This window comes from Acinonyx jubatus, chromosome D3 (genome assembly GCF_027475565.1).
Source record: "Acinonyx jubatus isolate Ajub_Pintada_27869175 chromosome D3, VMU_Ajub_asm_v1.0, whole genome shotgun sequence".
NCBI classification, from domain to species: Eukaryota; Metazoa; Chordata; class Mammalia; order Carnivora; family Felidae; genus Acinonyx; species Acinonyx jubatus.
This window is the reverse complement of record NC_069392.1, coordinates 70,805,113-70,827,091: the sequence shown is the minus strand read 5'-3', so window position 1 is coordinate 70,827,091 and position 21,979 is coordinate 70,805,113. Positions and strand designations below refer to the sequence as shown.

General features: G+C 36.0%; 1 protein-coding gene across 2 annotated transcripts in view; it reads right to left on the bottom strand.

The window, feature by feature from the left end:
- DCC (DCC netrin 1 receptor) overlaps positions 1–21,979 on the bottom strand; it is a 1,130,837-nt gene that overhangs the window by 93,070 nt on the left and 1,015,788 nt on the right. For both annotated transcript variants that reach the window (XM_027068985.2, XM_027068988.2), the window contains exons 20-21: positions 16,930–17,124; positions 12,015–12,047 (exon numbers count right to left, since the gene is read on the bottom strand). In XM_027068985.2, coding sequence (XP_026924786.1) covers positions 12,015–12,047; positions 16,930–17,124 — 228 coding nt within the window. The remainder of the gene's footprint in view (positions 1–12,014; positions 12,048–16,929; positions 17,125–21,979) is intronic.

The window sequence follows — 21,979 nt, the reverse complement described above, 5'->3', positions numbered from 1 at the left end:
AAATTTTCAAATGATTTCCTTTTTTTTTCTTCTTTCCCCTTTTTTCTCTAATCTGTCAGGCCACTTTCAACACCCAGACCAAAACACACCTAGGATCTAGCATCATTTATTCAATTTTGTGTGTGTGTGTGTGTTTAATTTTTTAATTTTAACATTTTTTAAATTTTAATTGTTTTTAATTTTAATTGTTTTTAATTTTAATTATTTATACCTCATTAATTCCTTTTATCCCTTCAAAATAATAAAACAAAGGGATTCACCCCCAAAAAAAGAGCAGGAAGAAATGACAGCCAGGGACTTAACCAATACAGATACAAGCAAGATGTCTGAACCAGGATTTAGAATCACAATAATAAGAATACTAGCTGGAGTTGAACATAGATTAGAATTGCTTTATGCGGAGATAAAAGAAGTAAAAACTATTCATAATGAAATAAAAAATACTATAACTGAGCTGCAATCATGAATGGATGCCGCAGCAGCAAGGATGGATGAGGCAGAACAGAGAATCACCAATATAGAGGGCAAACTTATGGAGAACAACGAAGCAGAAGAAAAAGAGGGAGATGAAGGCAAAAGAGCATGATCTAAAAATTAGAGAAATCAGTGACTCATTAAAAAAGGAACAACATCAGAATCACAGGGTCCCAGAAGAGGAAGAGAGAGACATAGGTGTAGAAGGGTTATGTGAGCAAATCATAGTGGAAAACTTTCCTAAGCTGGGGAAAGATACAGCCATCAAAATCCAAGAAGCACAGAGGACTCCTGTTAGATTCAACAAAAACCGACCATCAACAAGGAGCATCATAGTCAAATTCACAAAATACTCAGGCAAGGAGAGCATCATGAAAGCAGCAAGGGAAAGAAAGTCCCTAACCTACAAGGGAAGACAAATCAGGTTTGTAGCAGACCTATCCACAGAAACTTGCCAGGGCAGAAAGGAGTGGCAGGAGATATTCAGTGTTGAATCAGAAATATATGCAGGCAAGAATTCTCTACCCAGCAAGGCTGTCATTCAAAATAGAAGGAGAGATAAAAAGTTTCCCAGACAAACAAAAATTAAAGGAGTTTGTGACCACTAAACCAGCCCTGAAAGAAATTTTAAGGTGGACTCTCTAAGGGGAGAAAAGATGAAAATATAAATAAATAAATAAATACCAAAAGCAAGAAAGATTAGAAAGGACCAGAGAACACCACTAAATACTCCAACTCTACAAGCAACATAATGGCAGTAAATTCATATCTTTCAGTACTCACTCTAAACATCAATGGACCCAATGCTCCAATCAAAAGACATAGGATAACAGAATGGATAAGAAAACAACATCCATCTATATGCTGTTTACAAGAGACCCACTTTAGAGGTAAAGACTCCTTCAGATTGAAAGTAAGGGGATGGAAAACCATCTATCATGCTAATGGTCAACAGAAGAAAGCCGGAGTAGCCACACTTATATCAGACAATCTAGACTTTAAAATAAAGACTGTATCAAGAGATGCAAAAGGGCATTATTCCAAAATTAAGGGGTCTATCCACCAAGAAGACCTAACAACTGTAAACATTTATGTGCCAAATGTGGAAGCACCCAAATATATAAATCAATTAATCATAAACATTAAGAAACTCATCGATAGTAATACCATAATACTAGGAGACTTCAACACCCCACTCATAGCAATGGACAGATAATCTAATAAGAAAATCAACAAGGAAACAATGGCTTTGAATGACACACTGGACCAGATGGACTTAACAGTATATTCAGAACATTTCATCCTAAAGCAGTGGAATATAGATTCTTCTCCAGTGCACATGGAACATTCTCCAGAATAGAACACATACTGGGACACAAATCAGCCCTCAGCAAGTACAAAAAGATCGAGATCATACCATGCATATTTTCGAGACCACAATGCTATGAAACTCAAAATCAACCACAAGAAAAAATTTGGAAAGGTAACAAATACTTGGAGACTGAAGAACATCCTACTAAAGAATGAATGGGCTAACTAAGAAGTTAAAGAGGAAATTAAAAGTATATAGAAGCCAATGAAAATGATAATACCACAACCCAAAACCTCTGGGACGCAGCAAAGGTGGTCGTAAGAGGAAAGTATACAGCAATCCAGGCCTTCCAAAGGAAGGAAGAAAGATCTCAGATACAAAACCTAACCTTATGCCTTAAAGAGTTGGAAAAAGAACAGCAAATAAAACCCAAAAACAGCATAAGACAGGAAATAATAAAGATTAGAGTAGAAATTAATGCTATCGAAACCAAACAAACAAACAAACAAACAAAACACAGTAAAACAGATTAATTAAACCAGAAGCTGGTTCTTCGAAAGAATTAACAAAATTGATAAACAACCAGCCAGTTTGATCAAAAAGAAAAAGGAAAGGACCCAAATAAATAAAACCAAGAAGGAAAGAGGAGAGATCACAACCAACACAGCAGAAATAAAAACAATAATAAGAGAATATTATGAGCAATTATATGCCAATAAAATGGGCATTCTAGAAGAAATGGACAAATTCCTAGAAACATATACACTACCAAAACTGAAACAGGAAGAAATAAAGAATTTGAACAGACCCATAACCAGTAAGGAAATCGAATTAGTAATCAAAAATCTCCCAAAAAACAAGAGTCCAGTGCCAGATGGCTTTCCAGGGGAATTCTACCAAACATTTAAGGAAGACTTAGCACCTATTCTCTTGAAGCTGTTCCAAAAAATAGAAATGAAAGGAAAACTTCTGAACTCTTTCTATGAAGCCAGCATTACCTTGATTCCAAAACCAGACAGAGACCCTACTAAAAAGGAGAACTATAGACCAATTTCCCCGATGAATATGGATGCAAAAACCCTCAACAAGATATTAGCCCACCAGATCCAAGAATACATTAAAAAAATTATTCATCACAACCAAGTGGGATTTATACCTGGTACACAGGGCTGGTTTAATATCTGCAAAACAATTAACATGACTCATCACATCAATAAAAGAAAGGATAAGAATCATATGATACTCTCAATAGATGCAGAGAAAGCATTTGACAACATATAGCATCCTTTCTTGATAAAAACCCTCAAGAAAGTAGGGATAGAAGTATCATACCTCGAAATCATAAAAGCCATATATGAACAACCCAAAGCTAATCTCATCCTCTTTGGGGAAAAAATGAGAGCTTTCCCCCTAAGGTCAGAAACAAGACAGGGACGTCCACTCTCACCACTGTTATTCAACATTGTATTGGAAGTCTTAGCCTCTGCAATCAGACAGCACAAAGAAATAAAAGGCATCCGAATTGTCCAGGAGGAGGTCAAACTTTCACTCTTCACAGATGACATGATACTCTATATGGAAAACCTTAAAGATTCCACCAAAAAACTCCTAGAACTGATTCATGAATTCAGCAAAGTTGCAGGATATAAAATCAACGCACAAAAATTGGTTGCATTCCTATACACCAACAATGAAGCAACAGAAAGAGAAATCAAGGAATTAATCCCATTTATAGTTGCACCAAAAACCGTAAAATACCTAGGAAAAAATCTAACCAAAGAGGTGGAAAAATCTATACACTGAAAACTATTGAAAGCTTCTGAAAGAAATTGAAGAAGACACACACAAAACAATGGGAAAAGATTCCATGCTCCTGGATAGGAAGAACAAATATTGTTAAAATGTCAATACTACCCAAAGCAATCTACATATTCAATGCAATCCCTATCAAAATAACACCAGCATTCTTCACAGACCTTGAACAAATAATCCTAAAATTTGTATGGAACCAGAAAAGACCCCGAATAGCCAAAGCAATCTTGAAAAAGAAAACCAAAGCAGGAGGCATCACAATCCCGGACTTCAAACTATAGTACAAAGCTGTAATCATCAAGACAGTATGGTACTGGCACAAGAACAGACATTCAGATCAATGGAATGGAATACAAACCCCAAAATGGACCTACAAACGTATGGCCAACTAATCTTTGACAAAGCAGGAAAGAATATCCAATGGAATAAAGACAGTCTCTTCAGCAAGTGGTGCTGGGAAAACTGGACAGTGACATGCAGAAGAATGAAGCTGGACTACTTTCTTACACCATACACAGAAATAAACTCAAAATGGATGAAAGACCTAAATGTAAGACAGGAAGCCATCAAAACCCTGGAGGAGAAAGCAGGCAAAACCTCTTTGATCTTGGCTGCAACAACTTCTTACTCAACACATCTCTGGAGGCAAGGGAAACAAAAGCAAAAATGAACTACTAGGACCTCATCAAAATAAAAAGCTTCTGCACAGCGAAGGAAACAATCAGCAAAACTAAAAGGCAACCGACAATGGGAGAAAATATTTGCAAATGATATAGCAGATAAAGGGTTAGTATTCAAAATCTGTAAAGAACTTATCAAACTCAACACCCACAAAACAGATAATCCAGTGAAGAAATGGGCAAAAGACATGAATAGACACTTCTCCAAAGAAGACATCTAGATGGCAAACTGACACATGTAAAAATGCTCAACATCACTCATCATCAGGGAAATACAAATCAAAACCACCATGAGACACGACCTTACACCTGTCAGAATGGCTAACATGAACAACTCAGGCAATGACAGATGTTGGCGAGGATGCAGAGAAAGAGGATCTCTTTTGCATTGTTGGTGGGAATGCAAGTTGGTGCAGCCACTCTGGAAAACAGTATGGAAGTTCCTCAAAAAACTAAAAATAGAACTACCCTAAGACCCAGCAATTGCACTACTAGGTATTTATCCAAGGGATACAGGTGTGCTGTTTTGAAGGGGTACATGCACCCCAATGTTTATAGCAGTGCTATCAAGAATAGCCAAAGTATGGAAAGAACTCAAATGTCCACTGATGGATGAATGGATAAAGAAGATGTGGTATATATATACAATGGAGTATTACTCGACAATCAAAAAGAACGAAATCTTGCCATTTGCAACTATGTGGATGGAACTGGAGGGTATTAGGCTAAGTGAAATTAGTCAGAGAAAGACAAATATCATATGACTTCAATCATATGAGGACTTTAAGAGACAAAACAGATGAACATAAGCAAAGGGAAACAAAAATAATATAAAAACAGAGAGGGGGACAAAGCATAAGAGATTCATAAATATGGAGAACAAACAGAAGGTTACTGGAGGAGGTGTGGGGGGGATGGGCTAAATGGGTAAGGGGTATTAAGGAATCTATCCTGAAATCATTGTTGCACTATATGCTAACTAATTTGGATGTAAATTTAAAAATAAAATTAAAAAAATCTTTCATTGGACAATAACTATCAAGTATGAAAAGATACCTAATAAACCTAAATTCCTTTGCTAAAAAAAAAAAAAAGAAAAAGGATGAGGACCTGACTCGCTAGAGAAAGGAGAAAGTCTTGCTAAAGGTAAGAGGATGGTACCAGTTAGCAAACAGAGTTGGAAAAATGCACCTTTCCCAGAGTGATTTATGCATTTTTGCTAATTGGCTGTGGCATATGTGGAGGGATGTACTAGTTGTGAAGCTAGAAAAGGGCGGTTGAGGCAGACTCTGGTCAGGCAGCCAGAGTCTGGATGTCAAAGAACTGACTTTATTTCATAAGCATCAGTGAGCCATCTGAGTTTTGGGAAGAGAATTGAGGAGGCAGAGTCCAGGACTAACAGAAGTGGGCAAAAAATAAAGCCAGGAGCCTGGTATTTGGCTAATGTCTATAGCAAAGAAGGACATTCAGCAATGAAGTGAGTCTTACAAGAAGAACTTGTTTAAGAAATCGTTTTGAGGGCTTGTTAACAAACATGTCTATCTTTTGGGTCTGAGAAACTTAGAGTTATGCCATGAATCACATCAATTCTTAAGAGTACTGAGTATGTGTTTTCTTTTGGAGTTACCTACTGAAACATAAAAGCTCTTGAGAGGTTGATTTAGGCAGCTACTTGACTGCTTGCTGGGAACATGAGAAGCACCTCAACACTTTATCAAAAGCTCACTACTCATTTCTCACCCCTACTTTTACACCAGAATCATAATTTCTAGAATTGCAAAATTTGGACCTGAGAAAAGCATAGGTGAGAATAGCTCTTTCAAGAGGGTGTAGCAAGCAATTGAATAATAAAGTAGTCAAAACTACACACAATAATAAGGTAAAAAGAGGTTATAATTTTCAATTAAATAGCTCCCATCAAAAGGTGCTAAAGGCTTCAATTTTTTAAACGGCACCCTGGCTGCTGTAATCCAAACCCTGCAAAGTCTGGATTACATTAACTAAATTCCAAGCTTGACTAGACTGCCTTGAAAACCCTATTTCCTTGAAATTGGAAACAACTAATGTTCTGTTTATTCATGATATTAAACCTACTGAGGTGTAAAATGGCAGGTGTACTGTTAAGTACTTTGTCTGAATACCCTACTGAGGAAAGACAAAGAACTTTCAACTAGGTGAATGTATGGTGATGCCATTTAGGCTTCACTTTTTGGATAACAGAGTAGGAACCAATTAACTCACTGCATTTCCAGAAATTATACAGTGGTTAAGAGCAGAGACTCTAGATTTAGTTAACCTGGGTATATATCTTAGCCTAACCACTTACCTACTGTGAGTGTTTTATGGCAAGTTTTAGCATCTTGGTGTCTCATTTTCTACATCTGGCATGTTTTGAGGATAAAATATGATAGTACATGGACAGTGCACAGATACCTACTGGTATCAATCATTCTTCTAAATGTGAATTTAGAAGAATGTGAAGTGCTACACTGTGTGAATATGCTATGCTTGGGTATTTTATCCCAATACCAATCTTAAAGTTCGATCATCTGAAATCATGGAAGAAAATAAAAGATAACTTGGGCTAAAGTCATCATTTCGCAGGTGAGGATGCTGAGAGATGTCAGTCACATGCCCAAAGTCACACGGGAGGTCACAGTGGCAAGATGGTACTAGAATTTGAGGTATCTGATCCCATTCTTGGAACACACACTAAGTGCTGATGGGAAAGTCAGAGCTTTATCTGCCATTACCACAATTCAGAGGAGAATAATTCTCCCTCCTGGTGGGAGGACAGTACTCAGCACCTGGATCTATAAACTGGCCTATGAATTTCCACCTCCTTTGTAGATGTGGTGTTTTAGATCACCTCTCTGCAGGCTACGGAGAGTGAAACGACACTTGAGAGTGCTCAAAGCAAGCATTTTCTTCCTGATTCATCTCAGCAATGACACAGATCATTTCATGAAGAGTCCTATTCTCTTTAATGTACTGTGACATGGCCCTAGCACCTCAAAATGCCCCAATGGGCAGACAGGGAAACACACATGACATTGTAAACATTTGTAGTCATGCTAAGAATGATCACTTTTTACACATAGACACCTCAAGGTGGAGAACAATATTTGGGGGTTAAACAAATATAAGGATGTAAAAACAACCCTTTAAGATTAGAAGTTTGATCTGATAATCACTTCTGAGAATTGGTCATATTTTATAGTTACAGCTACCCTCCATTGCAACCCCAAGCAGAGGCTTTTATAAATGTTTCCAGGAGAAGCTCTAAATGGTTTAAGCTCATTATAGAAAATCAAAGAGCCAAATTTTTCATACACAGAGCAATAGCCTATAGTGGACAGGCTACACTCTGGGAGACAGAGAGAAATGTGTTGGGGTCCAATACTGCCCACAACTGCCTTCTGCCTCCTCCTCTGAAAAACTGGGGAGATAATCTGTGGGAATGGAAGAACAGCTTTCTTTTTGAAAGTGGATGCTGTGAAGTTCATTGTGCCCCCCACCCCAGTGCCCCAGATTCATATGCTGAATTCCTAACATCCAACGTTAACCTTTATGGAAGCAACTAAAGCTAAATGAGGTCACAAGGGTAGGGTGTTGTTGTTCTGTTGGGAAGAGACAGAAGAGAGCTGGCCCTCCTTCTGCCCTGAGAGGACATGGCAAGCAGGCACCTGTCTGCAAGCCAGGAAGAGAGCTCTCACCAGAAACCAAACTGCCGGACCTTGATCTGGGACTTCCAACCTCCAGAACTGTGTGAAACAGATTTGTGTTGTTTAATCCACGCAGTCTGTTGCATTTGGTATTAGCAGCCTGAGCTGACTAAGACGGTGGAATTAGTACCATCCCTGTGTTTCCTGAGATAAAGGACTGTCAGTATCACATAGTTAGTGCTGTGACATCCCACTAACAAGATGACCCCAGACTGAAAGCTGCTTTATGCTTTGTTCTTTGTGGACTATTTACAGAGATGGGGAAAGGGAGGCTGATATTGGCGAGATATCCATACACAAACTTTAGATACAGCAATCTTATTGACATATGTTGAACACATGATGTAGGGTTGTGAATATATACATATGCAGGATGAACATACTCTGTGGTTAAGAATAGGGTTTGAATCATGGCCTTGCTACTTACTAGCTGTGTGTCTATGGGCGAGCACTTAAACTCTGAGCTTCAGCTTCTTCTTGCTAAAGTGGGAACAACAGTTGTATCTCACAGTATTGCAGGGAGGGTTAAATGAAAATTCTCAGAACAGTGACTGGTGGTAGAGCTTCACGAGAGTTCGTTTTACCCTCACAATGGTCCACATACACACAAACACATTCACAGGGTTCTTACAAAAATATGAAATATAAAAAAAGGAAAAAATAAATCACAGCATTTCTATGCCCTCTGCACTCACTTCACATAGCCCATAGAATTTCCCTATCCTACCTGACCTTCCTAAATATTAAACTCTGTGGTTAATCTGTAAAATCTCATGATTACCTTCAAACTTATTGGCCACTTGTGCTTGGAAGAGACTAGAGGAAAAAATTAGGATGTGTAATAAGAGATAAGGGGCTGCAAAAATGGGGAATTACAGAGTAGGCTTAGATTAGAGGGATAAGAAAATGCTAGATATAATCATTTTATAACTACACGAGCTAAAAAAAAGAGTTCCATATAAATTGTAAATTGAAATTTCATTTTCAAACTATTGCTATTACTCAGAAGAAAATATTTTCCTCAAATCACAGCTGATTCAAATAAATAACTGAATTTTTGTTTTCACATTTATGCACTGCAAGGCGTACATTAGACTCCAAGAAAAAGTAACTGTGACACAAGTCTGCAAAGATACTTCATTAAACTAAATCAAAACTTTTCTTACTCTCTCTCCCATAAGTCAAATTTGACCCCATGCTTTTCCATTTAGGATTCATGTTTGTAAGGTTAACTCTGACCCAAGGTGTTGAATTTCCTCTCAACAGAAATTCAGCTCCTGCCATAGATGTTACTGTGGCATCACTTCACCATGGGAAGGAACAAGTGGGTCTGACAATGGGCACAATAAAACATATTAAACTGATGTGCTTTGTGCTGAGAGTGGGAACATTCAGAACAGCTTTCTCCTCTTACTTTCATCAATCTTTGAAGAATCTTCAACCTTGGTTATTTTTCTTCTATGTGGTCATGGACTCAGAAGACTAATTTTGTTTACAAAGAAATTTTGATGGCCAGTAAATTTCATATGCTTTCTTTGTAAGAATTTAAAGATCTTATTTATAACCACTAAATTATATGCTGTCAGTTCCTCTCAATTTTACAAGTGATTTGAGTTTGATGTAAAATTTAGAACCTATCAGTCTGAACAACTCTATACCAGCTGTGATTGAATAAGGCATCAAGTAGCATAATATGTGGCAGAATCTTTCTAAGTAGCATTAGATGAAGAAAAAGAACAATTGCCCAAATATGTTAATAGACTCAACCACTGGCAATAATTCTTGGGAATTCCTTTTTTCCTCTGATAATGGATTTGATTTCATTATTGATATGACAATCTGAGAAAAATCCATGGAAAGTATGTAGTCAGAGACACTGGGGAATCATTTATTCTGTTTTCCTTTATAAAAGGACCAGTTTACAAAATATTTTTTGGTAGCTTAAAATAATATTAAACAGGGGCGCCTGGGTGGCTCAGTTGGTTAAGCATCCAACTTCGGCTCAGGTCATGATCTCGCGATCTGTGAGCTCAAGCCCCACATCGGGCTCTGTGCTGACAGCTCAGAGCCTGGAGCCTGTTTCAGATTCTGTGTCTCCCTCTCTCTCTGACCCTCCCCCATTCATGCTATGTCTCTCTCTGTCTCAAAAACAAATAAACGTTAAAAAATTTTAAAAAATAATATTAAACAAAGCAGTTAAGTGAAAAATAACAGCAAAATCCATTTATTAGAAAACTTAGGCATGTCATCACCTAAGTTTCTAACAATGTAAGATTTCATCTGGTTCACTTACTTAAAGTGAACTTACTTAAAAATTTTTTGGAGGGCGCCTGGGTGGCTCAGCCGGTTAAGCGTCCAACTTCGGCTTAGGTCATATCTCATGGCTAGGCTCGTGAATTTGAGCACCGCATCAGGCTCTGTGCTGACAGCTCAGAGCCTGAAGCCTGCTTTGGATTCTGTATCTCCCTCTCTCTCTGCTCCTCCCCCACTTGTTCTCTCTCTCTCTCTCAAATATAAACATTAATTTTTTTTTAAATTTTGGGATGTTTTCTGTCTATTTTTCTAAGTATAATTTCAAAAATTAGGAACTATCTGCCTATTTATTTTATAAAACCGCTTCTGCTAATCAATTATTCCAGCTTTGGATCTGGCCAGCACTAATATTTAATTTACCTGAGTAAATGTATGCTAACTGATCAGTGTTCATCATTAGTAGTTTACAAATATTACCATTTAGTAGATATTGATCTTTCAAAAATATTTTAAGTGGAAATAAGCAGAAGTAAGTTTAGGTGATTAATGGAAATGTTAACTCTGGGTAGACATTTTTATATATTGCTTCATTTTTATTACTCCATGTGTGTAATATCCAGAGCCATGTTCTCTGAAGCAGAGGCATGGTGGGAAGACTCAGAAGAGAGAAACCTGAAGGCTGAATCATGAAATAAAATACTACTATGTGGACAATCTTATGTTAGTGTTAACATTCAGATGCTCAATACGCAAACATTAAAAAGCATTCTTGTCGAAAGAATGTTTTCCTCCAATCTTACGAGATGGTGCCTTCTGAGACATGATGCCTGCAAGCAGGTTCTGCTGACAGTAGACATCCAAAGCAAGACACAGAATATACAAACTGTAGACTCTAAGCCAGCAAATACTAACATCACTGACAACCAGTTGCAAAAACTTCTAAACTCCCCCTTTCTTTAAAGAATATAACATGCTAAAGAAAATACAACACATAAACTATTCTTGTTCTCCTCTAGAATTCTACTAATTACCTTTGGGGTAAAAACAATGGAAACCTAATTAATCAGTCTGAAAATCATGGTAAGAGCAAATTCATATCTACCTGGGAATTGATGGATAACTCTTATTTATCTCCATTTTCCTTTGTGTAAAAACCATGCCTGTTTCTCTACATGAATCACCTTTTAGCAAAAGAATGGAAGGAGAATAAAATACTCTGAATCAAACCAGCATCTGATTCATGGAATGAAAGCTTTCTGACTTCGAAAAGAACAATAGTAATGCTCTAAGAAAGTTGTCCTAACTTTGTTTTTATTTATTAAATGAAGCTTACCGTAGAGAAAAAGCTCACATGATTTATGGTTTTTCTCTGTAGAGCTACAGAACTTTAATCCATAGCTCATGAAAGGGTGTAAGAGCAGCTTGAAAATTATGCTGAGCTTAATTATACTTAATGTGAATTATTCAGAAGTGCAGACAGAGACTAAAAATTTATTTCATACAAAGAAGCTTGACATTTTAATTGGTCCTTTAGAATAGAGACAAAACAATTTCCTCTCAAGAAAATTTACATCTTCCCCAACAGACCTGCAGCTTCAGCCAAACAGAACTTCATTAACAAGATTAATTATCACGCCAGTGTCTGCTTCATCAGGTAGTATGGCCCAGGTGATAAAAGGAATACAAAATAATGACTGACATTCCTAACAGATAGAATTGATTCAAGGAGAGAAAGGATGACAGATTGAGCCACCATACCTTGGTCATTAGCCATTTTGTCAGGGTGTTCTACTGCGGGGGAGAAAGAAATATTATTAGACATTGACACTTCCTAGCAAGAAAGCTGACACTTCAAATCAACAGTTTTGTTAGCAAGTTTTCGTATCAAGGCCAAAGCCCTGTTGAAATAAAGTTGATAAGGAACCATGGTTGATGTGATTATTTCTATTAAATAGTAGAGGAAAAAAAATGAAAACACTGGTTTTGCTAGGCGTGTTCTTAAAAATATGTGATTTGTTTTATTCCTCTTACACCTCAACTCAAGAATGATTATCATGTGAGCTTAATTAAAATACAATACATACAAAAAATGCATGCAATTACCAAATACTTATCACCCGTATGTTTTAAATAAGCTAAAGAAGCTATTTTTTGTCTTCAATTTTTTTTCAACAAGAGAACTTAACTAATTTCCACATGGATAGAGTAAAATAACAGAATATAATAAATATGTTTTAATCTAAATGATTTGATAAGTTTTTAGACCTTGTGGAGAAAACTCCTACTGCTCACAACTTCTGGCACATTATGAATACCATTCTTGAAAATGATTTTTTTTCAATTTAAAAATATCCCTAAATTTTTTAAGGTGGCTTCTTTTCTATTAATAAAAGATAACTGTGTAGGAGGTAAGTCCATGGTATCATTACTTTAATAAAATTGTGATGTGACATTTTGACCAATGTCGATCATTGTCAGTCTCCATCAATTAGAATTATTTCCCCTATCCTGGAGTTTCTTTGAGCTTCCAGTCTTCTGGGTTTATTGAGCTCAACTGTACTAAAACTTGACACGTAGGCTACTACCCTTGCTGTTTGCTTCTTTATATGTCTCAGTTAAACTCACACAGAGAGAAATACGATAGTGTTCCTAGGGCAGCAACCTATAACCCAAGCACCCTAGTTCTCTCATTCTGGGTAGCTAGCAGTCTCCAGCAATTCCATCATCGTTGCTTGAAAAATAACTTAAAGCAAATATCTTAGAAGTGGTGGCCCTTCCTTTCCTGACTGAAGGTACACAAATCATTGACCAAAAGAATATATAGAATGGAAATACTTAAAAGCCCCTTTCAGATGAATAGGGTTTATGAACGTCACATCATAGAAGGACAAATTCCTAAACTTAGTTACAAATTTCTATCACTTTTAAAATAATTTCCTTTCTTTTATTTAAAATTAATATATAGACAAATTCTATGAAAAAAGGATAGACCGAGAAACGTATCTTAATCTGTAGTAGACTTTGAATGCTGAATGACTCTTTGGAAAATGGTATACACACAAGAGTACTCACTATATTAAGATTCTACCAGCTTTAAATAAATTTTATAAATGTCACTGTAGCTCCTCAAGATTTAACAAACATTTTTTTTTAATTCACCAGGTTGTCTAACCTAATCTTTCCTAGTCTAATCATCACAACTTAATTTTTTTCTTAATTTTCTCTCCCATTTCCCATTAAAGACTAATAACCTCTAAGGATACATTTTATTATAGTATTAGGAAACTGTTGATGAAAAGTGCTTTCGATAGGCAACTGCATTATCTAGTTTATAGAGAGGGATAGGATTTTTACCGAGATCCTAATGTAGTTTTTGAGACACGACACTATGTTGTAGGAAGTGCCACACCAGGTCTCTGGTAAGAATGAGGAGGGATATGTCAGGATCATATGTGACCGTGCAATCCAGAAAGGGTGAAAGTTTGGCATCCAGAACAGGACACACTTGAGACACTACCCTAGTCAGCATCTCATATTTAGGGGACATATGTTTGGGATAACATCAATAAAAGGGAAAAAAACAATTTCATCCAATTTTCTTCATTTCTCCCCTTTGTCTCACATATGTATTATCTAGTTTAAGGAAATTTTTATCAAGTGACAAGTAAATATATGTTATGGGCAACAATGTCATCCTATTCTTATCTTCTGGATTTGTTTTACTTTTAGTAATTTGGATTGGATATAACTTGAGAAATTTGAATGTCTCAAGAAAAATTATCAACTAGAGTATTTCCCAACAGTGATAAAATATATCCTAATAGTTACCTTTTATTAAAGACAAATAATGGCTTAAAAGTGTCATAATTTGTGTCTTGACTTTTTATTTGCCCCTGTCATTTGTCAAGAAAACCATGTATTTTGTCAAAAAAAATTTGTAGACTAAAACTTTTTTGTATTCTGGTATGGAACTTTCAGTTCTATATCCTTAGATGGGAAAGATGCTCACTTCAGTATGATGATTAGGGATGCCCAGAGAATAGACCATACTTTAGTGCTGTTTCATTGCCAAAGACTCTGCTTTTTTGTGTGTAGGTGACTCCACCTCTTCACAGAATCCCACTTTGGTCTGTTTTGGCAGAAGCATCCTGTCTTCCTATTTCTTGACAGGCCAACATGGAGAAGCTTAGTTTACTGGAGAGGACAACACATGTGATAGACAGAGATTGACATGCATCTTGTACCTCTTCCAAGGGTTTAACAGGGTAAGGGTATTCTAATGGAGAGTATTTGGGGAAGCAAGAGGTATAACTGCAGAGTCCTATGTGGTTAGAGAATCCAGTTCAAGGTTCTCTTAATTAACATTCCAAAGAAACAGTCAGATGTACCACATACATGCATGTACACAAGGGTATTATAATTTAATCCCTTTTTAATTATAAATGCGATTTTCATTAACCAGTGATTACTGATTGAGTTTCCTATACCTCTCTTGCTGGTGGCTAAAACCAAAGACAAAACTCTAGTCTCTCATAGGAAATGCTACTGAACTGTGTATGAAAGAATGAAGTTTGTAGACACCTGCCTGGGGCATGATTTGCAATGAAACACTTGCCTGTTACCCAGTAGACTACTGAGAGCTTTCTCAGCTTCAGGACAACATGTGAGCCTTTCTTGCTGTCAAACAAAGTTACATTCTGATGAACAGAGACCTTATGTTTTGAAGCAGCTTTGGAAACTAAAAATCTTAAATCAGAAAGCAGAAGCATGATTTGATGTCTTTAGGATAGATTTGGTTCATTGTGGCTTTAAATCTCTTATGAGTAATTTATTTGATGTAGAATATTTGTCATTGTAACATGTAGGATACATGCATGTACAATGTCAATTATTGATAAAGATAGGCAAGATCCATATTTCTAAATAATTTAGAATGCAATCAAGACACCTAAACCTTAGTTTACTATGTGACCAAGATTTGTTTTAAAATCGAATTGACTATTAATTGAGCATGACCTATTGAGGACAGACAATATTAAACATCCAAATCAAGATATTAGAAATAATGCTTGTGGACAGTTATAACAAATTCCTGAATTTGTTCTCAGTTCTGAACATCATTTCATAGATGAGTTTAAGGCACTTAGGTAAATGGTACCAAATGAGATACAGAGTTCATTAAATAATCTACAGGACGGTTATCAGTGTGGGTCTGTAAATCCTGTGATCACTCATCACTCTGCTGTTTAATACACTTGGATGCCGTAAATCATCTTAAATCCTCCCTGAGATCTCTAGTTGGCACACGATGTGAGCATGAAATTAATTTGGCACTTGTCTATAGATAAAGACGAAGCATTTGTGAAACAGTATCTAGTTACATTTCATGCTCCCACAAAATGAAGAACCAGTTTCCTTTCAGTTGCTCATTTGGAGTGAAACCTGATTTAGACATGAAGTCCTAAAAACCCAGAGAGATGAAGATTAACTCATTTCCTCCTGCCTCCCTCCCTCCCCAATTTCTCCTCTGTCGCTAAGAACTGTCACTAAGGCTTAGTCTGAATGCTTGTCTGTGTATTCTTGGCAAACTTTCAGATTTAGCTGTTACCAAGTCCAGCTTTGAAAGGCTAGCTCCTTCACCAGAATTCAACAGTCTACTATTTATTAGGGTACCTTTCCTAGGGGAATTGAATGACTATACAATTATTCTAAGACTCTTCTTTCAATATGTCAACCAACTGGGTGAAAATGTCAACCATCCTCATGTTTCTAATTTTTCAGTTGTTTGCCATCATGTATTACCAAGTTTTCAGCCAGATATACAGACATAATATGGTCACAGGTTTAAAAGAGAGTACCTGGCTTTAGAACGACACCCATCATACCTAAATGTACATCTTTAAATATCAGCTATGAAACATTCAATTTTTTTTTCAATTGCTAAATAACAGAGGCTCTTGAAACCATTTGTCTCCCAGAAAAAATAATACTGTTCTAAAATAGTAAGGACTAACATGAAGTTTATTTTGATGTAGTCACTGTTCTTGGGCCTTACCATTTTTCTTTATGAAGATATAACTATGCTTGAATTGAGTAGCTATTTTTACTCTTGCAAGCATGGGGAGTTTTCTTCTAGTAATCATACTGCAAGATTTTTTTTTCTTGTTGCTACCCTAGGTCTTAAAATAAACACATTCATTTTGTTTGAGATTTTCTGTCTTGCCATATCAACTTTTCTTTTTACATATAAGGATAATAGTTCCTCAAAGAAAACATTTAAAAGGGCAGTAGTATGGCATTCACATAATTCAGTGCTTTTTAATTTTTATTTCCTTACATAAAATGGCGAAAAAGTTTCATTATATTTTGAATAGAACCACTATACATGAAATCAATACAAAATTCCAAAAGGATTGTAAATGAAAAAAAAAAAAGTCAAGGTTAAATATTCCTGCCTTGTGCCAATGGCAGAAAATGTGATAACAAAATAGACCTTTCTTTGACATGCTGGCTTTCAGCATAAAAATGTACATTTAAATTTATTTTTAATGTCCATTGTAGTCATGCTGCCAACAGAGATGGCAAAGACAGTTCCTAACTCAGACTCCATAACTATTTTACAACAATCCCACAGAAAAAGAAAGGCTATACTGTACTAGAAAATGATTCAAACCTTTCAGAGTCCTGAAGAGGATGGGATCAGACAGGGGCCCAACTCCTTTTGCATTTCGTGCTTGAATTCGAAAGTAATACATAGTGTCAAGGTTGAGATCCATGATTTGATGAGTAAGCCGATCACCACTGATTGTTTCCATAACCCAGTCATCAATTGGTATGTTCTTATCCAAGGTATAAAACAAGATGTAAGCTGCGTAAATAGATGAATTTAACTTTGTTTAGTATACTGACTGCATGCTATACTTCTGTTTCTAAACACTCATGTTTCCCAAATATAATTTGCAATGATTTTTTTACATTCACAATCTATAAACTACAATATTCACTTTGGCAAGTAATGATTTTTTTTGATATTGCAAAGATCAGACAAATAATTGCTTCAATGTACAGAATCTGAAAACTGAATAGACCATTTGAAACAAAAATATCTGCCATATTTAAAAATACAAGGTTTCTGCTGCCTATAAGTCTTGTGCATGGATTCCTGACTGACAGAAACACTGAGATAACAAATGTGTGTTGTTTGTGGCGATACCGTTATGCAGCAATAGACAACAAAATAGGCTAATGGTGACTTTGGCAATCTGCACTCCAGGTGATTTCTGTATTCAAACAAGTTCAGGAATCACTGCTTTAGTTGATATGTGGAATCTGTACATTTTTGGCATCTGTTGAGATGTTGATGAGCAGATATGAATGTCTTATAATGCAGAGAGCTCAGTAAAAGATGAAAGACCCAGGTAAAGAATTCTGAAAAACTTGGAAAGACTATCTGAAACCTCCTTCTGGTTCATATTAAAATTGGAAGACCATAATTCAAAAGGGATTGTGAAATATCACTGGGCAAAGAAGTTGTTTCTGACTCATTTATAACAACCCCCATGATCAATATCAATACAATCTTCTAATATTTCTTGAGTCAGAATAGTCTCCATTCTTGTCCTGAATAGAAGACTCTGGTATTTTATTTATTTATTTGTTTGTTTGCTTGTTTTTAGCTTTTATCATGTGCATATCTTATCTTTTCAAAAGGATATGAACATTCCTTTAGTTCAGGAGCCATATCCTATATTGCTTTTTATTCTTCAGAGAAACCAATAAAATCAACTTCACATAATAGGTATTGAAACTCAGTTATTGAATGAAATCCTCTGGCCAGTCAGCACATAATGTTTTACATTCATGACTTTTAATGCAATTGTAGAGGTATTATGGGCTGTTGTAAGTGTTCAATGACACTGAAAACTTGGAAAATTGTATTCTCCTCTCAGGTCAGCCATATTTATTCCTGATTTTGTTTATTTATCAAATGAGAATAAAATGTTTGCCTTCCTTGTGTTTTGGGGATTTTTTTTTTCGTTCGTAAAAAGCATTCAAGTAAGCATTTAAAAATGACAATTCTGGCATCAAATAAGTAGGATTAAGTGTGTAAGATCAGCTTTTGACAATTCCCAATTTTATTCGAAGTGATTCCCTGATACGTATGGGGAAGTCTATCTTTTTTTTTTTTTTTTTTTTTTTGTAAATTTGAGACCTGAGATGGAGAATAGAAACTTACTGCTACATCATTCTCTAATCATCAACTCTAAATATTGGCCTTAGAGAAACCATATAATTTCATTTGGATGTATGAGTTTGGTGTGGGACTGAAGTCTTAGCATACGGATTTCCACACAGGTTAGAACGAATCCGTTGGTTTCCCAGAACCTCTTTGTATCTATATGTTCATTTCTCTGTGTCCAAGTTTTTTTCTTCATCCTTTTTCTTACTTAAAAAAAGTCATTTTAGAGACGGAGAGAACGTGAATGAGGGAGAGGGGCAGAAAGAAAGAGAGAGAGACTCTCAAGCAGGCTGCATGCTCAGCGCAGAGCCTGACACAGGGCTTGATCCAACGACCCTGGAATCATGATCTGAGCTGAAATCAAGAGTCAGACGGTCAACTGACTGAGCCAGCCAGGTGCCCCTCTCTTACTTTTTTCTACTTTCTTTTTGTCTCTTACCCACCATAACCAGCCAAATAATGAAAACTATATCCTATGTTGGGTGATAAGACCTAGGATTGTTAACACAAGTGGGCACTCCTGCTAGAATCACATTTGTCTAAATACGTATAAAATGTAACATCATACATCTGTCATTTTGACTACTTACACAAATAGGTAGTTGTAATTCCAAAAGGAAAGTGTCAGAAAATGTGCAATTCCACCTTTCTCCTCTCTTCTGTCTTTTTCTGTACTTATTCCTACAGACCAATGATTCCCTTCCATGGGTCACCTGCTAAGTATCAGGAAGACCAAGATGATTCCTACTAGCAAGGAGCTCAGCCCAGTATGAGCTCTTCCTTTTTCAAAAACTGATTCTAATAATCATGTATATCAATAGATATATAATGGTGGACTCATTTCTTCCTTCTTTGTGGTAAAAAAAATACTAAAAAAACAAAAACAAAAATAAAAAAAACACCAGGCTATGGATTCAGGAAGACCTGACTTCAAGCCATAGGTCTATCATTTTCTGACTTTGCAACCTTGACCAACTTGCTTAATCTAAGTATGTCTCAATATTCTCATCTGAAAATAAGTTGCCATGAGGTAATGCATTGTAGGAATCTAATATAGGTGGGTATTCATATTATAATATCTTATATATAGTGACTACGTAGTAAATGCTCCATCAATTCATTTTTTTCTCTCCTTCCTTCCTTCTTTTCTTTTTTCTTTTTTTCCTAATATTAGTAAAGCTTAAGGAAGTGTCATATTTGGAAGAGCTAGAACTTTGACTTCAAGTCAAACAATAGATTTAATAGCAATTCAATGATTATTCTACTCAATAAATATTTATTAATTAACTACTAAGTGTCAAGAATATTGATACTGAAGACAAAGTATTGATCAAAATCTGAAACCTGTTTTTATGGAATTTTCAGCCACATAATAAGCATTTAGATTTTTTTCTCCTGATTATATGAGAAGGGGAGGTAGAGGAAGAAGTCAAGATGGCTAAATTTCCAACTTTGCAATGGGGTGAGCCTGAAAATTTTTTAAATGATGGGAGTTAGAATATTTAGACACGTCTGACTGTAGTGAGTGCTCAGTGGGGCCACAATCCTGGATGGTCTTACAACCTATTACAGAATATAAGAATGCATTATTTGGCTGGTTATGGTGGGCAGTAGACAAAAAAAAAAAAAGAACAAAAAGAGAAAGAAGGGAGAGAGAGAAGGATTGGGGAATAGTAGGAGGTGCCAATAAAACAGGCAAGTAGAAATGTATAATATGAGGTAGGATATGCATGTTTAGAATTCCTTGGATGGAGATGCAGATTTCAGAGACATAAGTTTGTATTCACCGAAGCCTTGGCTATACTATACACACTTTTTCAGATAAAGTAACAAAGAGAACGAAAAGATCTATTTAAGAAACGGCAAATAAAATGTCTGTTAATAAGACTGAGAAGCTCTAGCCTGAAATTGGAAAGAAAAGTGGGTAGGTGATCTTACAAAAGTCAAGAGGAAAGAGAATTTAAGAAAGAGGAAAACAGGACTAGAACATCAAATGACACACAAAAAAGATAACATAATCTTATCCATTGGATAGTACTGATAAGGAAACAATCTCTGAAGACCTAACTTTTTTTTTTTTTTTAACTATGTTGGTCTCTGATGTTAATGTTGGATGCTGCATTTATTTAGATCAATGTTTCAAAACTCTAGCTGTACATTAAAATCACTTGGGGAGCTTTTAAAATATAGCATGCTCAATCCTTTCTCAAATAAATTAAAACATAAATCAGTTGAGAATCACTGATTTGAACCAGTTGAATACTAATAAGCTGGAGCAAAACGTAGTGTAATAGTGAAGAGTATGAACATGAGTTTTAAATCCTAGCTCTGCTACTTCTTGGTTATGGACTCTGGGAAAGTTATTTCCCCTAGAAATCTCTCGTCTCTTTATTTTGAGGTGGAATAATAGGAAGATGGAATCCCTTATAATACTAAAGTGCTTAGCATGATGCCAAGCATATAATAAATTCTCTCCATTCTCTCCTGAAAATCTCAGTACAAATTCCTAAGCTGCCAGTTTACAATCAAGGAATCTAGGCATTGGCATTATCTAGATCTCCTTCTTTGTCCTCTTTTTTTGTTTAATCTTTTTGAAGTATATATATTTACAAATTGATGCTCGGTTCTATGCAGAGTACATGAGTAAAGCCACACCCTAGAATGGATTTCAAATGGGAATAATAACAGCTGATTTGTTTTAGTTCTCACTGGACATCAGAGACGTTTCTCAGCAGTTTATTATTACATTCTACAAAAGAAGTTATATTACTATCCTTATTTTTATGGATGAGAAAGTGACCTTAGGAAAGTTAACTTACCCAGGTATCTCCCTCAGAAGCTTAGGGTCCTAACCACCCTGCTCTACTGCTGTGTGCATGCAAGGACTTGGGAAACAAAAGAAACATAAAGGTAGGATGTGAGCACATTCTGCCACATCGGCACATACACGCTCTGACACTTTGGAAAAGAGCTCACATTTCCTTTGTACTTTAGAGAAAAACACAGTGTAGTAAATCTGGGCCCTCTGCTATATGGTATTTTGAATATTTCGGCATCCTGTTTCCTGGAAGTAATTTCACTGAAAGAATCAATATGTATGGAATAGAAACTATCTTAAGGGTTTTGCTCCCTGTTGAGTTGAGTCCAATTATGTCAACTTGATAATAACAATTTTGTTTTAATAAATAAACTAGGCTTTTGACGGTAAAAAGTATTGCCTCCCATATTTCTATCTTACCATTGTGAGAGATTGGATACCGAACATACAACTTTTAGTAACATATGTGGAGAAGGTTTCTTATAGATGCACTGTCACTTTGGCACACAGAATTTTATTGCTTAGATTAATTTGCATTTCTTAATATGGAGCAGACTTCCATTTTTTCCCTGAAAAAGCAAAATTAAGCTTCCTTTCAGAGTTGAAAACACATTCCATTGTTTACATTGACTATTTGATGAGATTCATTTCAATAAGAGTGGAGAA